General features: G+C 40.7%; 1 protein-coding gene across 1 annotated transcript in view; it reads right to left on the bottom strand.

Annotated features, from left to right (window-relative positions):
- The window catches only part of RABGAP1 (RAB GTPase activating protein 1), a 62,862-nt gene that overhangs the window by 40,618 nt on the left and 1,084 nt on the right, over window positions 1-21,160 (bottom strand). Inside the window, exons 2-12 of the mRNA XM_039561631.1 lie at window positions 15,574-15,775; window positions 10,459-10,693; window positions 9,838-10,042; window positions 9,054-9,228; window positions 8,592-8,749; window positions 7,636-7,746; window positions 6,907-6,973; window positions 5,809-5,911; window positions 4,463-4,632; window positions 1,707-1,881; window positions 986-1,079 (exon numbers count right to left, since the gene is read on the bottom strand). Of these exons, the coding sequence (XP_039417565.1) occupies window positions 986-1,079; window positions 1,707-1,881; window positions 4,463-4,632; window positions 5,809-5,911; window positions 6,907-6,973; window positions 7,636-7,746; window positions 8,592-8,749; window positions 9,054-9,228; window positions 9,838-10,042; window positions 10,459-10,693; window positions 15,574-15,723 (1,643 nt within the window). The 5' untranslated portion in view covers window positions 15,724-15,775. The remainder of the gene's footprint in view (window positions 1-985; window positions 1,080-1,706; window positions 1,882-4,462; window positions 4,633-5,808; window positions 5,912-6,906; window positions 6,974-7,635; window positions 7,747-8,591; window positions 8,750-9,053; window positions 9,229-9,837; window positions 10,043-10,458; window positions 10,694-15,573; window positions 15,776-21,160) is intronic.

A 21,160-nucleotide genomic window follows, 5' to 3' on the forward strand; every position in this document is an offset into this window, starting at 1 on the left:
TACTAAGTGGTCACATCAATGCTTTTTCTCAACTAAGCTGCATGACTGAGTCCAATCTCTGCTGTCCTGCTCCTTAGACCCAATACCCCATTCAACCCCTGACCTGCTGTACAGCCCTTGCCCTGCTCTCACTGACTTTAGGAAGCAAAAGGCCACAACTAAAGCCAGAGTCAAAACGAAACCTGTTTGAGCTCAGGCTCATGCTGCCCATCACACCACTTTGTGGGGAAAAAATAAAACCTAACAAAATCCCTGTCCTGGGGTCCTACAACCCCTGAATTTTGCAACAATCAGCATCACTTCAGAACTGCTCAGGCTACTTCAAGATGAATAAAAGATCCCTCATCAAAGGAGGATGGTGTTGCATTAGCAATTGGACTGTCAAGAAACAGTCTTCTTGTACACTGACATTTTCCAGGGAGAAAACAGCAGAGCTCATGTACTTCCTTCTTGGCAGGCTCTGGAGCCTTCCTTTAGATAAGGGAGGAAAAACATCTTCTCCATCCAAGTCCAAATCTCCCATATTCTTAAGCTACAGTCACTAAGATATGACAGCTGCAGGAAAAATTGGCTGTGAACCCAGTCAGAATTACAAAGAGGAATGGAAGTGATCTGTACAAAAAGACAAAGCAAGAGCTGCATCTTCTTTATACTGCTTAGTTTAGATTTTCCTTTAACAAAATCCCAAGGAACCTGAAGATAAGTAGAATATTCATTTTAAGACAGAACGAACTAAAGACACAGCATAAGTGAATTTCTATACATTAAGCATGCACTCAAAAATTAAAATATTTAGAACACCCTCTAAAGAAATCAGAAAACATCAAGCCAGAGAATAACGGGTGTTGTGGGGATGGATAGAGGACTAAATTCATACTAATCTTATCTCCAATGGCCTCTGGAAATAAAAAACTCCAAGCAGAAGGAGCAAACAGAATGAGAATACTCAGAATTGTAATTTTCAGAATGTGATTTTGCTACTTACCACTTGGACAGCAGCTCTCCCCACGTCTCAAGAATTTTTTCTGCACACTCTTTGGAAACATCTCCAGAACCACTTAAGAGTGGTTCATCATTGTCTGCCAAGAGAACAGAAGGGACACTTCAGCCAAGGCCACAAGGAAGGCCAGCAGGAAAAGTGGAAAAGCAGAAACCCAAGTTATCTCCATTTCAGCTTGGATGTAAGGCCAGATGTTTCTACACTCAGAAGTGGTCATGGTTTGGTTTAAAAGAATTTTTTAAAAGCAGAAAAAAGTTCTTGAAAAAGCATTAAGTTTCAAGCTGGGCAGGTCCTGGTACAATTTCATCTCTCACAGATGTCTGACTCTCCTCTGCACTAAAACGCTGCCTGCTGACACTTCCAAATAACACCAGCTTCTCCTTTCTGCTCTCAAATCTGTTCACAAATGCTCAGGAAGGGGCAGAAGCTACATGATAATCCCCAGTTTTCAAAAGCCCTTTTTCACACTGTCCCAAATACACCACACAGGAGGCCTGGGCTAAGAAAAGCAGGAACACTGAAGTGCCAGAGGAGGGAGAGGCTAACCAGGAATGCTGGGACACCAGGTATTGAACCTTGCAGTATTCCAGCAAAAAGAACCCATCAGTCAGGCAGATTCTGACTGGAAAGGATCCTGCATCTTTTATAACCATGTTATTTACCAACTGCCCTTTCTCAAAGTCCACAAAGCACAGGAGCTTCTTACCTTCCTCTTCATCATCTTCTGGAGGAGATGGGATCATGGAGCCTTGAGACCCCGACTGCGGCAGGCGGAGAGAGGGGCTGGCTGTGGTTTTCCTTCTCTCCCTCTCCGACTCACTCTCCAGGCACACGACCTCATACAACGTGTCCGAGTTGTTCTTCCTGTCCTTTTGCTTTATCTAGGAAAGGAGTTTCATTTTACTGAGGAAGCTACACAAATGCCAGATCACTTCCTAAGGCTCTGCCTTCTCTTTCTGGAATAGGAGAGCTGAGGAACAACTTCCACCCCATTCTACAGTGAGAAATGTTCACACCTGGAACACACTTAATGCAAAGTGCAGGCTGTCAGTGCTTCTGATGCCCTGAAATGTGCAGGAAGCATGCTGCACCCAGAGGCACAAAGTGTCTGTCACAAGCAGAACTGTCATTTGGATCTGCCATCCACAGGAAACTCATCTTTCCAACCATAAATGGACTGGACACAAATGCACTGATTTTTAAAGCTATAAATGCATCTGTGGTCTAAGAGATGAAGGTTCCTCAGTATGAAGCGATGTTGCCTTTATTTAAACATGCTGCGTTTATTTAAACAGGAGCAAAACCTTTAAAATTATGTCAAATTACTCTTCAAATAGAACTTCTAAAAAAAGATAAAGTTTTTGGGGATACTGATGGTGGCAAAAGTAGTCTTAAAAATTTTGTTCACATTTATTTGAACAAGATGAGCTTTAAGGTCCCTTCCAAACCAAACCAGTCTGGGATTCCATGATTTTCCCATGGCAATGGTCTTCAGCAAAGCTTCCAACTCTGTGTATACACTGCTGCAGGAACACAAATTGCTGAGTCCCAAAGTCTACTCTGTGGCCCTGTTTCCCCATAATTTTCAATGCTTTGGTACCTTCCTTTCCTTTAAAGAAGGATTTTTCTTTGTAAAGTGGTTCTAAAATTTTAAGGATTTAGAATTTTTTTCCTAACTGAATAAAAATATAGAGCAGAAAAGAAAAGGTGAATGAAAGAGGGAAGTGAGATTTATAATTATACTCCACACTAAGCTCCCAGTGCTCAATTTTATCCTTTGGAGCACTAAAAATGAAGAGAAATGCATCAAAACTAAAAATTACTAAATCACTAAATGTAATCGAAGCAAATAAAATCCCTCTGCTTTCACCATTTCCGAATAAAGAAACACTGCCAAAGTAAGATAAGCCAATTCTACACAGCTGTATTTTTAATAGGCTAATCATGACTCCACAGAAACAGGTTTCCCTTCCAGGCTTATCAGGCAGTACATTCTATATCTGTTGCTTCCACTACGAGTTTTGATAACCTTCCATTAGTAAACACTGGAAGTTGGATAACCTGACAGCATCTGTGGAAAAAGAGAATTGGCCAAGATAAGTCACAATGCCTGTGAATTTGGTAAGACAAAAGATACAGAATTAGCTCAGTAAGATAAGCTTCCTCTAAACTGCCACACAGAAAAGGCACCTTTTGGAGGCTGTAGAATATTTATAGCCCAACAGCCTCTACTGTTCAACATCTCCATGTTCCACCTCAAAAATATTCTAAATAAAAAGGCTGAGCTCATCCATGAAGAAGTTTTCCACCTTAAATTTTGAAGGAAAGGAGTTTTTTTACACAGAAAAAGAATCCTTGGTGAACTTCATCTTTGTTACTACCTAGATGCCATTCTCTGTTAGCACTTAAAGACAAGTGTAAAAAAGAAGGAAGAAAGGCCTCTTGCTTAACTCAAAACCTCTTAAAATAAGAACACATCAAGAAATCAGGACTCCCAACACTGCTTTCTTTTTGGACCACACCCAGAATTACTAAGCCTTGAGAGAGCACGTACATCCACATTGTTATTTGCTTCTATACATTTCCATTTCTTTAAACAAGAGTTTCATTTCAGAACAATAATATCTAGAGCAGAAGAACAGCAGCTACTTCAAGTACATGATCTCTTTAGTGACTTGGACCTTCAACTTACCAGCCTTATTTTGAGACTAAGTTATTGCCTTGTACTGTTATTGTGAATATCCTGGACAGAAATAATCCTTCCATTTTTAGTAGATGGGTAAGAAAGTAAGTTGGAAAAGACAGTAAAAATTTTTAACAAGTTCTAGGGATTTTTTGTGGTTGCTTGGATTTTTTTCCCCCAGGGCAAATTGGGGGTATGTGTGAAATCTGTTTCCAACCATGCAGAAGGGGAAAATAGACTTTTGACAAAAAATAATTTCCTTTGGAATTTCATATGGATGTTTGCTCATCTAAAAAAAAATTTAAAGAAATGTTAAATTTGTATGATAAAATAAGTTTAGTGATATATTAGATACCATATCACCAGGATTACAGTAAGGACTTTTTCTTTCCTCTTAACCCTTAATTTTAATTTTTTAATTAAAATTACCCCTCTATCCCCTTATGGCAGCAAGTCTCAGCATAGACCCAGTTTGCAGATAAATCCTCTGTTCCTTTTCTTGCTGTGGTTTGGCTGGAAAATCCATAAGCCTCTCTGTAACTTCACAGACTCATCAAAGCTACCAAAAAAGCTATTTCAGGCTCTTCATGGGAACTGCAGATAGCCAGCAACAATCAGCATAATAAAGGGCAGCTCTTCTAAAAGTGAAGTGCATTTATTTTACCTCTTTGATTCAGGAGGAAAATGTTGCATTATGAACATTAGTAAAAGTTTTAGCAATCATAGGGAGAAACAGCCCATTAATTGTCATTTTTATTCCTTTATTTTTAACACATTACCTGTTTCAATTTTAGGAAAAAATTTTCAGTTGAGCTCCTTTTGCTGAAGGGCCAGAACAACCTCTCATTAGGCGAGCAAACTCTGACTTTAGTCTCCAGAATGAATCGAACGGGTTCCTGCACCTCAGTTATCACCAAATCCACAGCAGTGGTCATGAACAACACTTTATCTAGAGAGAGAAAATGAAGCCATAGTATGAAAAGAAATATTTCAAATAAAATATTCCCTAACCCCTTTCCTAGTAACATGGAAGAAAAAAGGAAACTTTCCTTTTCAGAATCCATTTTCCCCCTAATTTAACATCTCAAGAAGTCTCAAAATAGGAAAATCAGATCACTATGCACTATCCACTAGAGAGAAAGGAAACTGCAGCCTTCAAGCCAAGAAAAAGATCTTGTTAAAGAGAATAAAATGTCTGCTTTTTCAAATCCCACTGAAATGTATCCAATACCTTCATTAAACGTTATAGAGGATCTCTGCACTTAACTGCACAGTGCAGATCTCTGGCCACCCAGCCTAATTACACTTCAATTCTTCCTTGGTTTTAGAAGTAACTTAACTGTTTAATACCATGATATTAAAGGCATTTAAGACCATCTCAGCTATGACATTCTGAAGATTTGACTACACACTCTGATGTTCCAAAAGAAGGCAACAGGGCTCAGCAACCTATGAGAGCTCTCTGGCAGGGAATGATAAATTGCGTCCTTCAGGCAGGATGGCATTCACTCCAGCACCAGATTGTGCCCAGCAGCTGACTTTTATGACTTTGCCCAGTCAATTCCCATTAACTTCCCAACCTTTGGCACACAACAGTGACAAGAGGTTGAAAAGATGATAATTCACAGCTGACATCTTAAAAGTAGTAATGACAGATCTCTTTCAGGACTTGAGAGAGCAATGCAATATCAGCTATTTTTGGATGACAATTGGGAGTGGTTTACTTTCATTTCCACAGGTATAGGAATCCTTCTGTTTTAAATAAAAACTTGGGTTTGGAAAAATCTGAACTGACCACAAGACACTGAGCAAAGCAAGTACCTGCAAAAGTCATTTAGTGCAATTCTCAGTGGGATTCTTAAAAAGCTCCAGTACCTGCATCCTGTCCCACAGCTGCAGAGCCTCCTACTAGGACACAGTTCCTACAAGGTATTACTGAACACAGTTTGGTTTTAGTTGTCTTTTTCAGATTTTATGTGGCATTTAGCACCCTACTTTCTGAGAATATACCCCATCCCGTGAAAGTCTTTTTGTGGGATTCATCGGAAAAGAAAAGAGAATTGATCCAATGTCCACTCTGGAAGTAATTTCGCTGCCTAGGGAAAACACCTGGCAACATTCATACCTTTTGGTGTTTCTTCATTTACAAACTGGAAGTGTGGAGACTTTTGATTCCAGCTCCCAGTGATCACGTATGATTTCCCATCAGAACTTTTACCCATGGACTCCTGGAAACAAGGTAAGTTTATATATCTTTATTTCAATTAAAGAAACCTCTACATTATGTGGTGCCAGCCCCATAGAAGAGCTACTGCACTGGCAAGGGAAGGGCAAGTCCATGTGACAGAGTCTGTAGGAGAGATCATCTCTGAAGGAAATAACAGAGTTCCCCTGCAATCCTTGGTCTCCATGCTGATAACAGAGAAAGGCCAATTAATACTATTGTAATACCAATTATTACAATTGGTATTGTAATACCAATTCTTCTATTAGTACATGGCATGACCAATAGTTTTGGAGATGGCCATTTGACAGCAACTTTCAGCTCACAGAGATGTAGGTGAGATCACAGCCAGTAACATGTTATTCAGCCATTAAGAACCAAGTCTTTATCTAACGTTCAGCTTGTCTGTCTTCCCAACAACCTTATTTTCTGGGCAATCCAAAGCCTGGTAAAAAGCAAAATTATTCATGTAGTATTAAACCTTTTTGAGTACTCACTATGTACTGCATAAATACTAGCAAATTTGTTGTCACTTCACACTTGTGAAGTCAAATGATCTCTATCATTACTTTATAGAGAGAAAAGCGAGTCATGAGAACAAAGCACCCACTAGCTCTCAGAGTTATATTTGAAGCCTCTCAGGCCTCGATTCTCACAGTGATAACTATTCTGTATAACTTTCCATGTTCAAAGCACAGTGCTTTAATATTCAGCATGTCTAAAAATACGGTTCCATGTCTCTAATTTCAGGCCTCTGAATGAGAACAGTCATGACTGACTGTAAAATTGGGCAAGCCCCTTGACCAAGCACCAGGTCACCTTCTAACTGAGCAGCAGAGGCGGGGACTCAACTCAACTGCGTAGAGCCCCACCCTGAGCAGTGGAACCTACAGCATCAATTCCCATCAACAACTGCAGAAGCGTCTTTTCTGTCTATCCTGATATCATGCACAATCATAATCAAAATTCTTACTGAATTTTGGGAAGAAAGATCCTTACCAAATCCAAAAGGTGCATGTCGCCACTCCGAACGTCTTTCCCACGGCTAAGGAGAAGGCCAAAACATCTGCAAAGCCAGGCAAAAAAATTTAACTGCAAAAATTAGACATGCTCATAAACAAACCATTAACATTTCTTATCTAAGTATTTGCTGTCATACACCACAAACAGCCCATGAATCCTCTGACAAACATCAACAAACCTTGACATTTGAAAGCAGCATCAAGCATGTCCAGCAAAACAATGTCAAGCCAACATCAAAAATGTTGAGCAAGATTTCAGAAGCATATTTACAATATGCTTTAACCTGGCTTACAGCAGCCTGGAAATTGTTCCACTACCTTTGTTTTAAAGAACAATGTAATAAAGTCACTGCTAACAAGGGTTCCTTATACCACAGCAACACTTGGCCCGCAGTCTTCTGCCCTTCCTTTGGTGGGTTTTTTTTTTCCTTCTTAGACATATTTGAATAGAATTTACCCTTCAGTAGGGACAAGGATCAAATGAAGCACAAGGACCTCTTTTATGATTTCATTTTGGCCTTTTCACAAGGACTTTTGGCCCACACAGGTATGTCCCACTTCATCCTCTGGTTTACCACACTCAAGAGAAGTGTGGCACTAAATCACACAAATGGAGCATCCACAGAACAATTACTAACCTGCTGCCTCAGAGGCAAAATACAAACATTAAACAGATAAAGAATCTTTTAAAAATTGATGAAATTACCTTTCAATAGCAAGTTCTTTATTCGTTGTCTGTTGCACATAAATCACTATCTTCTTATCAATCCCTTGGCGGAGTTTGAAGCATTGCCTATCCTTGTCTTTGGGAACTGCACTGTTATTCACCAGGAAAGGAAAAAATATCTCAGGGGATCATTTATCTGCATTCCTTGCATATACCAAACCCAGCATCAGACACTGGTGCAGTTCCTTACACCAAAGCACTCAAAACCTTTCTTCCTTGCATGCTGCAATCAGTAACATGAAAGAAATGGCAACAGATGTAGGTGAAAACCAACGACACAGTTTACAAAACAAAAACTGTGGGCTTATATTGTAGGGGTCAGTATTGTGAGACTTCCAGCAGCATTTCACCAGTTTCTAAATACTGTTTCTCCATGTAACATACAGTATTTCCTATAAGCAACTGCATATTGCTTGCATCTCACAAGGGACGTGGCTGCTGAGGTACATGACACCAACGAGCCAAGGAGGGCACCAACCCTTAGACTATTTCCCTTCTTTTTTTTCTTAGGAGAGGCCCTTCTAAATGCTGCAAAAAGAGTGGAAAAACCTAAAACTACACTTCAGTGCCAATGCACACACTGAAGTCCCAGCACCAATATTCCCAGCAGCACAGTCACAATGATGCACTTTCAGCTTTAGCAGCAATTTTGCTGAGCACAACTTAAAAGGCAATGAAAAGGACTTAAAGACAATAGAAAAAAACAAAATAGAAAAAGCACATCGCAGGTAGCACCATGTTCAGTTCAACAACCAAGGTTACATAGTCCAGAGGGTTGTCACTGTATTACTTCCCAAAATTATTTATGTCTGGGATTCATTTAAACTGTAACAGGAAACTTTCAAGGAGGCAATTTAGGGACCACCTCAGCCTCACAGTCCCTATTCACTCACTTTCCAGCAGAACCATATGCTGCATGCAAGATGACTCTCTACCTGAAATAACCTTTCCCATCATCTTCTTTGATTTCCAGGGACACGGAGAAGGTGAAGATGTCACTGTCTGGAGTCTGGGGGGTGGCAGTGGCTGAGAGCGGGGTCTGTTTGGCAGAGCGCCGGAAGGCAGTGGCAAAGCTGTACAGGATCCGGCTCACCTGCAGCCAGAGTGCACAACATCAGCTGAAACCTACCTGGATTTTCACTAATTCTCAACGAATTGTAGAAAACAATTCCGTTTTAGCATCTAATGAACTGTTTTTCTGCACTTCTTAGGATAAACTGTTAACCATGCATTCTTATCCCATAACTGAGGTTTCTATAATTATCTTAACTTGGAGTAGAAAAAAGCCAAAATGGATGGATTACATTACTTCCAAAGTGCCTGAAATACTTCACTTTAAATTCAGTAATAACATTTACATGTACACAATTATGATTTGATAAAAAATTTGCACTTACAGCCTCTTGGATTTCACATCGGAAGACATGAATCCTGAAGAGTTCTGCATTGTAGTGGCTTTCAGTGAAAGCAAAACAATCACTTTCGGGGGTCCCATCGTGCCCTCGTACACAGAAAAGGATTTTATAGATTGGATAATTTGCTATTTCTGTGTTTGTCTGAGGATCTAAAAGTCTGTTAAAATAGAGAGAGGGAGGAAAGAAAAGCAAGCTTGCACCTTTAGAAGAATTATTTCAGCCAGACATTAACTTGCAAGCTTTAACAATTTCATTCCTGCTAGAGAAAGTACACCACAAAATCTAGCTCCTGACTGTCATTTACTGCAAAGCTTGACCACAATAACGATTGTTTAAATTGAACAGCACAAAAAAGTACAATGCCACAGACATTGTCACCAGTAATTTCCCCATGGTTTTCAGGGATTACTCTTCAGAAAGTTACACGAATATTTGGCAGTGGACAGACTCATCCCTGTTAAGCGTCATGTATCAGACAATTTCCAGCTCTACAAACTACTTTCCAGGCTATTTCCAAAGTCCTCATCAATAACCAATCCCACTATGGCTTTGGGGACAGCTTGGATCATCATAGGGCTTCTTGGTAGAGTGTTTGGTAAATAGATTCAAAGGATCACTTTTCACAGATGTCTATAAAATCCACTTCTCTCACTAAACAAAAATCAAGTTGCTCAAGTCTCCTGCCAGGCAAACCATCAGCTTGTTTGCTTTCCAAAGGAGCGAAGATGAAATGCAGAGGCACAGAGCACCCGAGCGAGCTCCGTACCTCACAGTCCCTTCAGAGACGTTCGGCACCGACAGGGTGACGTCCAGGGAGATCTGGCACTGGCCGCGCAGGATGGACATCATCCGCAGGGCCTCCACCTCGCTGCGCGGGGCGTTCACCGAGGCACAGCCCAGGTACGTGAGCTTGCTGAACACCACGCTGTCCTCATCTGTCACGGGTGTGAACGGGCTCAAATCCTCACAGTCTAGGGCGGGACACGAGGGGGAACGTGAGAAACAAGGTAAGGCACCCGCAAGTGAAGTGTCAGAGACTGACCTGCCACTGAATAAAAGACAAAAGAGGCTAGGAACAGAAAAGTCAGGCCAGCTCAAAATACTGCAAGCCCTGTACTAATATTTTATACAGCCAGGCAAGTAAGCTGAATATTTGTGCACACATCTCAAGGCTGGTATAGCAGTGTTTTCAGAAGAGAGGCCAGTTCAGCAGATATTAACTCTCGCATCACATACATAACCTGGAACTTACTGCACTAAGTGACTATAATGTGAGACATGGGGAAAGGCTGGTGGCCACACCTGTACCTAAATTCTCTTCACTTTCCCCACAAAAAAACAAGCTCATAAGATACTACCAGGCATCCCCCCCCTTTTTTTTCCTAACCTCCCTGGGATGGTTTCACTGGCAAGCTCATATCTGGTTTCTGGAGTCCTGCCACCGACACTGGGTTAATGGTAGAGGATGCTGAAGCTTCAAGGACAACAGGTTCTTCCCCATCTCCATCAGTTCTAACTTCTTCTCCATGGTCCCGGTCACTGGACTGATCTTCCATGGGTGGATCCATCAGCACGTCTTCGAGCTCCCGCTGCAGCTGCTGTTCGCTTCCATTCCCCACAATCTAAGAGCCACAGAGTTGGAACACAAAAAAAAAGAAATAGACTGTTCAAACAACAAAAATCACCCCTCAGGGTCATTCATATGGCTTTTTATTTACCAGCCAAAGCACCAGTTAACCACTTTAACCCAGTTACAACCATAAACACAAACTGCAGTGTGCAAATCCATGCTCACCAGCATGGATTATATCCTCCCTGCTTTAACAAATCTACAAGCTCAAAGCAGGAATTTTCTAGCACTGGAAAAAGCAAGGAGATTAGTTTAAAACTAGTCTTTAATCACCAACTACAAAGACCAGCTTATGACAGAGAAACTTACAGATGCCCACAGTATGGACCATAACAATCCTCAGATTAGTACCAGAAAGGGACAAATATAATTAAATATGTTACGTGGTTCATGGGCAAGACAGCAAGGTTTCACAGACGAGAAGCATCTGGAACAAGCTTATGCCGTCACACTGAGGAGCAGTAACAGCATTGCTTTGTTTCCTAGTGCTCAGCTGCAGCCTGACTTTGAGCTCATTGAAATCAACATGAAAGCATGAAGCCACCTCAACAGTGTGAAATGAGGTCCTAAAGTGGAAAGGGAACCAAGGCATTCATTTCAGGAAACCCTCAGATACTGCTTCTAAGGAAGCTCTTTGTCCATTCCTCTGCAATTAATAGGGAAGTGACCAAGTTTACAGAGTATTTACCAGATGCCATCAGCAAAAGATGCCAACACTTTGGCTGCTGCTGGTTATTACTGCTGACACCAAAACTCAACCCTAGGAGCACTTCCATATCCTTACCTCTCTGTAAACTGACTGCTTTAAGATGCTACATGCCAGCTAATAAAATCCAAATTATGCAACTCCCCCAAAAAGTAATAACCTAGTGACTGTTTTGCTACAGAATCTAAACAACAACAACAACAGGAGACATTTATACTCTTGAAATTAATGCAAACAGAATGTCACTTTTTGTACAGATTAAAATACACTCCTGTGCTGTGATCACCTGCCAGAAGCAGGACAGGGTAACTCAGCTGTACACCCACATAGGCATCTGTAACCTGTAACTAGTTACAGAAATCCAAAGATTTCCATCTTCCTCCCAACAATTTTAGTATTAATTTGTGTGATTCATTGTGAGAACAACAAAAAATCTTGCACAAGCATGGGGTCATCAAAGGCAGAAGGCTTTTAAGCATCAAGTTTATTATTCAGGTCTTTGCAGGCATTCATCAGAAAGATGATGATGATGGAAGATGTTACTTTACTGTATGGAGACAAAAAATCTGAACTGTGAACTACTGTATTTGGTAAAATAATCAGTATGAATAACACATCTAGATGTTATAGCTATAAAACATGATCTTGAAAATAAAATTTCCTAAAAATAGTAGTGACAGGTAAAACACAAATTCAAGTTGTTTACAGAAAACAGGCATGCAAAAATAAAAAACCACAATCTCACAGATATTCTAAAACACCATAATCAAAACCCTCATTTAAAAAGCAACTTAAACTAATTTCTCCAAGAAAGCTTTCCTTCTCAGCCCAGACTACCCTCAAAAAGAATTTTAAAAGGCACAGTAACCACACTTTTGGACTAGAGGAGCCCTGCTGTTCTCATAGCCCCAAAAATCAAGTGCAACAAACCAGCTGCCTGCAAAACTGAGGCCTAAAACACAAACCAAGGTTCATTTCATGTTAATCAAAGCCTCTTATGCAACCATATGGATTCCCCACATCATGGGAACAGGGCACATGAAGGTGTAAACGTGCCTGAAGCCTTGCTGCAGCCCAAAAACCAGAGCCAGCCTGACAGCGTGGGGCAGCACCAAGCGCAGAAGGGAATGATACACAGGTGCACCTGATAGATGCTTGAGGCTGAGCAAAGAAACCATTACCCTAATCAGGACTTTCTCCATTTCTCACAAAACCGAAAACTGATTTTACTTAACCTTTAACTAGGAGGTAGCAAACTTCCTTTACCACACCAGGGGATTTATCAGAACTGTGATCTGTTCCCTTCTCCTGATGCATGTGCTGCCAGCCTCTGCTGGGAGAGGTCTCGCTGAGCCGGGGAGTTCAAGAACTCCTGCTCTACAGTGTGCTCCAGAAGCTTTCCTAAATCCAGTCCAGTCCCACTGCTAGTGGGCACAAGCAGACACAGGAACAATACTGGAAAGCAGAGACAGTTGGCAAACTGTATTTCTGGAAAACATTCACTGACAACCCCTTTTTAAACTGAACCAAGTGTTTCAGCACTGACAAAAAGCAAAAACACAATTATGAATTATGACCCACTGAATAAAAATACAGTTCCTAATTATATTCAAAAGAAATATTTCTCTGTCTGGACTTGAGGAAGAAAAGAAGTGCCAAACAAAAACTTAAGTTAACTCAATCTACAGCACTATTACTTAGAACTACAGCATTATCAGCAATCTTGAAAGAAGAGCCTTAGGCCCGATGTACAAATTTCAGAGCCTGTCACATTCAGCAAACACAAACCTGAACTTCCAGCACCATCCTCAGACTGTGCTCATTAGCAAATGAAACATCCTCAAACTGCTTTTCTAAAGAAACAGAACACCAGAAAGAGACACCTGCTCAAACAAAAACCTGAACTGATATTTTGCTTTTCTTACACGGCACGTCAAAGAAAAAGGGTTTGACACATACGAATTAACTTAGTTTTAAGTACCAAAGCAATTGCTTCTGCCCGAAAAAAACAATCTCATTTGTTCCTATGAAATACATAACCTCAGTTCTCATGCTGTACTGTTAACATTAATTTTTCATGCACTACTGAAACACTTTCGGGTATCACAGCGACAACACTTTTAACACACCTCTGACAACCTCCACTACTCCACTTCACTGGAAACTGAATGGCTATTTGCAAGCCGAGGAAAAAAAATACCAAGAACAAAGCCATAGGCCATGGCAGAATGTCTCTTTTCTTGTAGAACAATACCAAAATATCCACATTTTTGTCCCTAAGAGCTTAGGTAAAAAGTCTTCCCATTTCTTCTGCTACAAGTTTTCTCTTCCTTAACCAGAAGGAAGGAGCTTAACAGGAAGGTCCCTCTATGGGAGAATTTAGACTGCACACTGAGTGCTTGTTTAAGGTATAAAACTCCCATTAATCACTCAGATTGCAGCCAATAACCAACAGCACATGCTCTCCATGCTAGAATACTGAAAGGCTCAAGGTGAATTACTTTGTTCAAGGCTTGTGCTCAGTCCTGGCACCAAATTCATAAAGAAGCTTATCTTTAAGACCTGCAAAGCTCTGTGGCATTCAGTGCCAAATCAGGGAACAGCATAACTTTATTTTACAACTGATGATCAGGAGGCAGCAGAGCTCGTGTACTTCCTTCCTCATCAAGAGAAACAGCACACCTGTAGCCAGCATTTTATAAACCACTTTGGAAGCACACAGTGATACAAATAGCTCCCATGTGGGGCAAGAAGTGTTGCAGACTATGGCATTTCATGCTTCCAAATTTTCGTTGGGGATAACAGGATGGAATGGAGAATCTGGTTGACAGTGTCTGTCTCCTGGGATCTCAAACAGTGCTTCAGGAGCTGGTTACAGACACTGCCACAGAAGCATTCTCAAGGTAAGCACCACTATGAGATTACTCTGAATTCCTACATATTGATGCTGATACTGATCTTGATGCTGCTGGTATTTGCAGCATCGAGAAAGACAAGCTACAGCCTTTCAGCAGGTTTCACAGACCACCAGGCTCAGTGCTTAAGAAATGTTCACATTTTTTAGACTATTCTATGCTGTGAAGTGACATCTTCTGCAACAACCATAAAACGTAAGTGAACTTTTTTTGCCAGGTTAAGCAAAAGATCAGTCTTGAGACTCTTAACTAACAGAATTAATTTGAAGTCTTGTACAAAAGAAAAGAGCCACTATAATGGCATGTCTTGCCCAGAACTCAAAGGAACACAAGAAAAACAAAGCAGCTGGGAGGTAAAAGCAAGATGAGCAAAAGCATCAAGAAATGTTCAATAAAGTCTCTGTTACAACTACTGCAAAAGAAAAGAGGAGCACCCAGTTCAACAGGCAGAACACAGATTTCTTATCATCTTTAAAGATATAGATGCAGCTGTAGACAGACATCAGGTCCTTCTAATGGTGGAATATCTCTTTCCACCTCTCACAAAGAACACACTAACTTGTCTCACTCTAGGAAAGATCCAGTTTTCAACACATTAAAGTGATGGAATTTGGAGTGATTACCTTACTTGTGCCACTTTTCTTAAAAGCTGCTGAAATACAAATTGGGATGAAAGTTGCTTTAAGTAGCAAAAGAAAAATAAAAGAAGTAGAGGGTGACAAGGGTCTCTTTTCAGAACAGCACTTTTACAAGTGAGAAGATGTCAGTGCCCTTCCAATTCTCACAAGCCTTTCACACAGCGCTCGTGTTCTCTGATTCATGCCAAGGTGTTAGTTATAACTACACTTCTACGTTTCTTAAAGAGAACATTTCACATTGGGGAAAACTTCAATGTAACTTTGAATTAACAGATCAGGTCAAATCCACGTATGCTAATATTGCTTTCCACCTGAAAGCTGTGATAAAATCACAGTTCCACTTTCTTGACAATCAGTCTGTTTCATCCTAAGCACTTCAGGAAGGATTCTCCAAAGTGGGGAAAAAACCCACAGCTAGTGATGGAGAGAGCTCTTACTCGAAACCTAATTACCACCTCTAACATCAGCAATGAAGAAATTACTGACAAAACTGGTTCTTGAATAAGTTCTCCCTTCTGTCAAGTTTTCCACAATAAAGAAGTCCCTCTTTAAGCTCTCTATGGTTAGTTTGATATAGAAGAACAGGGAACAAACTCAGGTTATTGGTTCTTACCTTCAGTCCTGTTTTTTCATCATCACTACCATTATTTGTAGATGGTGTTTCATCCCCTTGCCTGGAAACCAAGACAAAATCTTCACTGTTAAGAGTGGATACCGAGTCTGAAGAGACACTGATTTTTCCAACAGAAGCCTTGTCATCCATGACTTAAAAAGGAAGTTCGATTCATGAATGAGATTAAATATGTTATAAATGCCTGAAAAACAAAAATCATAAAAATACTTATATAAAACTCCATGCTAAAATGCTCAAATGTTTCTTTTCAGAAACCTGCTGATTAATTATAAAAACTAACTCATCTGACAGCACAACCAAGCTCCAACTCCTCTCTCAGTGCACACTCACAGTCCTGCCTCCATTTTGCTAAGCAGCACATGCTATTACAGCACTGGTTTCCACAGCTCACAAAAGGGAAGTTAATAAATCTCTTTGCAGTATCTCATGGTTATGTCAGTCACCACTTTCTACACATCACACAAAACAGGGCCCTGGAACATACACTACACTTGCTGACAATTGAGGCCAGCACAATACTTCCTTCAGTTAATACCTGCCTTCACCTATGCTCATGCAAAAATTACTTTTATCTGTCAGAGCTCACTGTAGGCTGCAGTCACATTCTTTTCCCCCAGACAAGAGTTTGACCTAACTCCTGATATTTTGTCATAAGGTTGCTCTGAAACCTTGGGACATACAGCATTTTATGAATCTATGCTGAATCTTCTGTACTATAAGGAGCAATAAAAGCAAAGACTTCCAAGAAGCAGGAAGAACAGCGTAGGCTGGATCAGTACTGAGAAGCAGAGCCAACAGAGGATTTTAAAAAGCTAGAACTGGCACTGAGAGGCATTTGAAGAAAGGAACAAAAGGTGAAGTTCAGCTGCACACCTTGAACTCTACTGCACAGATTCCCAGAATCCATGGCTCAAAACAGACTGCCATGATAAAAATGGGTGATTAAATTTCCCAGAAACCCAAATATACCCTTATCTCAATGGCTCAGGTCTTTACAAACTCCCAAGCATGACCAAACTTTTCAGCCTCAAGTTCTGCCTTCCAACCTGGAAGCACCGTCCCAACCTGGCTTCCAACAGTGCAGCCAAACAACGGAGAGACCTGGCACAGCCACAGGCACAGCTCATCGCATTCCTGCCTGAACCAGGAACAATGCACCAAAAATAGCAAAGCCTGCTTTTATTCCTATCAATGCCCTTCTCCCCACAGCAACCAATACAACATGAAGTCTGCTAGGAGGACAACTTCTAACCAACTACCAATCCAGTCACTTCATGGTCCTGGAACATGTTTCAGAGGACAACTGAAGCAGAGTGTAAGAGAAAGAATAGATGTGGTTTGTCCATGAATGACAACACACCTCTGGTTATTTGGTTTCATTTTCAAAATCATGTGTGGTACTTACATACCCTTTTCAAACTCATTTTAAGATCCACTGACTTTCAGTGAGAATTACTCACTGGGAAATTAAGGTATTTTGAGAAGTTTTACACACTGTATGTGTCTATCTGGTATTACTCGCATGTATCTTAAAGGTAAGGCAGAGTTCTTAAAGATGCTTTTGTTTAAAGAATTCGTATTAAAACGTTTCTATAGAAGTTCCCTATTGCACCACCTATACAACACACAGATCTCTGAAAATACCTAAATCAAAGATCTTGAAACACAGACTAAAAATAAGCATCAAACACTAAATATCCCTTTGGCTTTACTGTTTTCATTCAAACAGAGCAAACTCATCTTCCACACTGACAGCAGGAGTAGAGGAGCAGGCTTTGATCACAAGCAGCTGTAAAGATCATCCAGGCAAGGATCAATTTAGCACTTTATTTTAGTATAGTGTGTCTGTCTTGAAGTGCTAATTTCACCTATTTCCCAAGTCTTTCAATCCAACACCTTTCACCAACATTACCTACAATTAAATAACAAGCATCCTGTGCTCTTCCACACTCCATGTCTGGCGCAGACAGTAAACAAACCCCATGCGGATCTTGGGGCACAGCTGGCCCAGCCTAACCCCACAGCAGTGTCACAATACAGAATTGCAACACCAGGACGTCCCAATCAGCCCAACTTTGCCAGTCTAACAGTGAGCAGAAGTCTCATGAAATTGCACAAGATAGGAGAGCAGAGGAAAGGACAGTGGAGCAGGTGACTGAGAGAAGCTTTTGTCAGTGATGTAGCAGCAAGCAAAGCTCAGATACCCAACTGTGCTAGAATCAGCCACAGAGGTTCACTGGATTAATGGTCAAGCACTCGAGGTGCAAAAGTAGTCTTCGAATATAAAATATTGCCTGAAGTTAACAAAATTTTCTATATCCTCACATTTTGCTTTGCATGGATTTAATTTCCTCTGTTCTGTGCCATCACGTTGTTCCGTACAGATTACCACATGGATCATTTTACCTGAATCAGAAAGCTCACAATGACAGAATCCCCACCAGAAAGCCTCCATGCCCATTAAAATAAGGGCCAGCCTAGAAGGGCACACATCAAAGACCAGCAGAGCAATTACTTGTGGCTTATGACTGCTCCGGAATCAAACCCCAAGAACAAACAGCAGCAGTGACAGTGCTCTTTAGGAATACCTGCAACTCATCTCAGACCCAAATGTTTCTGCTCTCACAGCTTAGGACAAAAGACCTCAGCCAAGCACAGAGCTCAAGTTTTGATGTTCTTCAGAAAGCCAGTGTCTCATCCCTTACAGGGTAAGGGGCTTTGGTTTGTTTCATCATAAATAGAATATGAGCTTTTGAATTCAGCACAGTTTAGCTCCTGACACAAAACTACACCACAATAATGCAGTGTGTTGCCTGAAGGTGTCTTTACACCTCCACGGGAGACAGAGTGTCTGGGTAAAACACATACGAAGAGGCAAACTTCTACCAACCTGACTTTCCTTGCTCATCTGTGTAATTAAATGGGTGTTCTGGCCTCTCCTCACACAACGAACTATTAGAAAGAGCTGCAAAATGAGAAAGTCAACACGGCTGGCTCTTGGGTCACTGCTTTCAATTTTACTTAAAATTCTAATTCACCGTGCAATTCCCCTTCACTGCTGTTATGCCTTATTCTCTACTCAAGACAATGTCCAGAGGAACAGCAGAGACCCCATTCACCATGCTAAAATCTTAAACAACTAGAAAGCAAACCTACCAAAGTTCAGATTAGTTACACAGACTTATAAAATATTTATCTTTTACTTTCCCTCCCTTTCCCAAATATTTGGCACCTGACCTGCAACTGGTGATCAAAGTTTTCCTTCTAAGTTCTGCCAGAATTAATTTAAAAGAGCTTAAAGCAAACAATATATAGAAAAAAGAAAACCTTCAATTTTACATTACTGGAAGAGGTTGAGGCTTGAATGCCACCTTGAGACGTACAACAAGTAAAGAAAGGCACTCATAACTATGGCTGGTCTCACTCCATTTCCAAGGAATACCCATTTTCTGGTGTTCAGAACATTCATAGCCACACAAAAGGACAGAGGATAAATGGAAAAATCAGTATTTCAGGCATGAACTTCTTGGACCTGAGAGTCACCAGCAGATGTAGCACCCTTAGCACAGAATTTACAGGGAAATACAACACAAAAATAAGTTCTGGGTTTCCAGGGCAGAAAGGACAATAAGCATGAGAACAGGTATGCAAACTAGAGAGGAAAAGAGACTTTTTTTCCCCATTCATATCTTTCTCAGCTTTTGTACCTCAGCTGCAGTTCCTAAAGTGATTCCACAAAGTTCCAATGTATCTGATGCAGAATGCACCAGATAAAGAACAATACAGCAATATTAACTAAATTCCTGAAGAACAGCAATTCATTTGCTTTAAAAAGCAAAGTCAGAAAGCTTGGCATGCAAAATAAACTTATATCCTCTATCCTCCAAAATATGAAACCACTAAGTATAGTGTTAAAAAACATGGAAAACAAGGTGACATGCAGAAAAGACACTGAGGTGGCTGAAATACCTAAATATAATGTATTTTCTGTTTCTATTCCTCTGGCTCTATGCACAGCTTAACAATAAATCCAGTATGGTTCAATTTAAAGATACAAAGTTCTGCTTTCTGAGTGTTCATCATTAGCATCTTAGTGTGGGTGAACAGTGGAATTTGTGGCAGAGTTCAGAGGCTTTACAGTGCACTTTGCAGAGTTGTGTTACGACAAAGAACCCAGCCTTCTGTAAGACTCTGAGCTCCTACAGCCTTGGACATCTGTGGGTTTTTCCACCTGTAAAATTCACCCAGTGCACACTCGTTTATTTAAAATACATTGCGAGTCCTGAAAAAAGCCTTGAAAATGCTCCAGGTCAAAGCCTGTGTTTTATCAGAGCTCTGGGAAAAAAACCAAAAAAACAGCGTACAAGAAATCACTAGCAATCTTTTTTCTTCTCACGTATCATATGATTAGTCTGCTTAATCATGTCTGATCTTTACCCACCTTCCCTGTGCAACACATACTCTCAAATGCAACAAGAAGTCCTTGGTACTCAAAATGAAGCAGGAAAGCCAGAGGAATACTGCATGTGAAAACACAGATTTAGGATGACTAAAGAGTAATTAATAAAAAATAACAACTACAAGTCTATCTTTTCTGTTCATTTTACAACACAGTGACAGCCACAGATGCTCCCACTAATTTCAAGAGCCAGAAAGAAAAGAAATATTGTTGTTTGGAGATAATGGTGTCTCCAATTCCACCCCTCTCCTCACAGATACCGGGAAGATGAGGGAATCATGAGACACTGTATGCAAAATCAGGCATCAGACAAACACAAGAGTTAAGCTAATGCAATCTTTGTTAACAATCCTTAACAGGTTGACAGCTATTGCCAACATCATTTTACTTTCAATCTTAATTTGAACTATCTGCTCAGAGGACAAAACTCTAATTTTAGGCTCTTGTAATCAGTAAATTCCCCATCCCAGAAACAAGCAGCCGGTCCTGGGAAACTGCAGTTTATAAAAGAAATGCTGACACTGCCTTAGCCAGCCCAGCACAGGAATGTTGCTGGAATGAATTAACTATGAACAGTTGGTTCATCCACGCGCCACAGCTGACGCTCCCCCAGCATCAGCCCCATCTCTGCGCTGTACAGCCGGGACAGGCAGGACACAGCACAGGCTGGAGGCTGGGAAAAAGGCAGTGCAGCCAGCAGCTAAATAAATTCTGGGGATGATGCTCTACGTACTGCTAGAGTTTCTCTCTTGTTAGGATTCAAAGACAAACAGGGAGTTACGCTCACCAGACAACCAGAGCACTTTAAAAATACACTGTGAAAGAACTGAGAAAAAAGGAGTTACATTCGGTGTGTGCTACTAAACACTGCCTGCACACGGGGCTGGAAATTGGAAGGAAATCCCTATGCCAAGCTCCATTTGTAATTTGTTTACTGTGCACACAAAAATAAGTTTGCTCAGGTCCTTGACCTTTTAAGTAGAGGCCCTTAAAAAGAATACAGCATTTCTGCAAGTCAATCAGCAGTGGGCAGCTTCTGTAATTACATGTTCTCTAAGTAGCCCAAAGTCTCAGAAATCCTACTGAGTTGCGCTTTAACAAAACCTT

Source organism: Corvus cornix, chromosome 17 (genome assembly GCF_000738735.6).
Source record: "Corvus cornix cornix isolate S_Up_H32 chromosome 17, ASM73873v5, whole genome shotgun sequence".
NCBI classification, from domain to species: domain Eukaryota; kingdom Metazoa; phylum Chordata; class Aves; order Passeriformes; family Corvidae; genus Corvus; species Corvus cornix.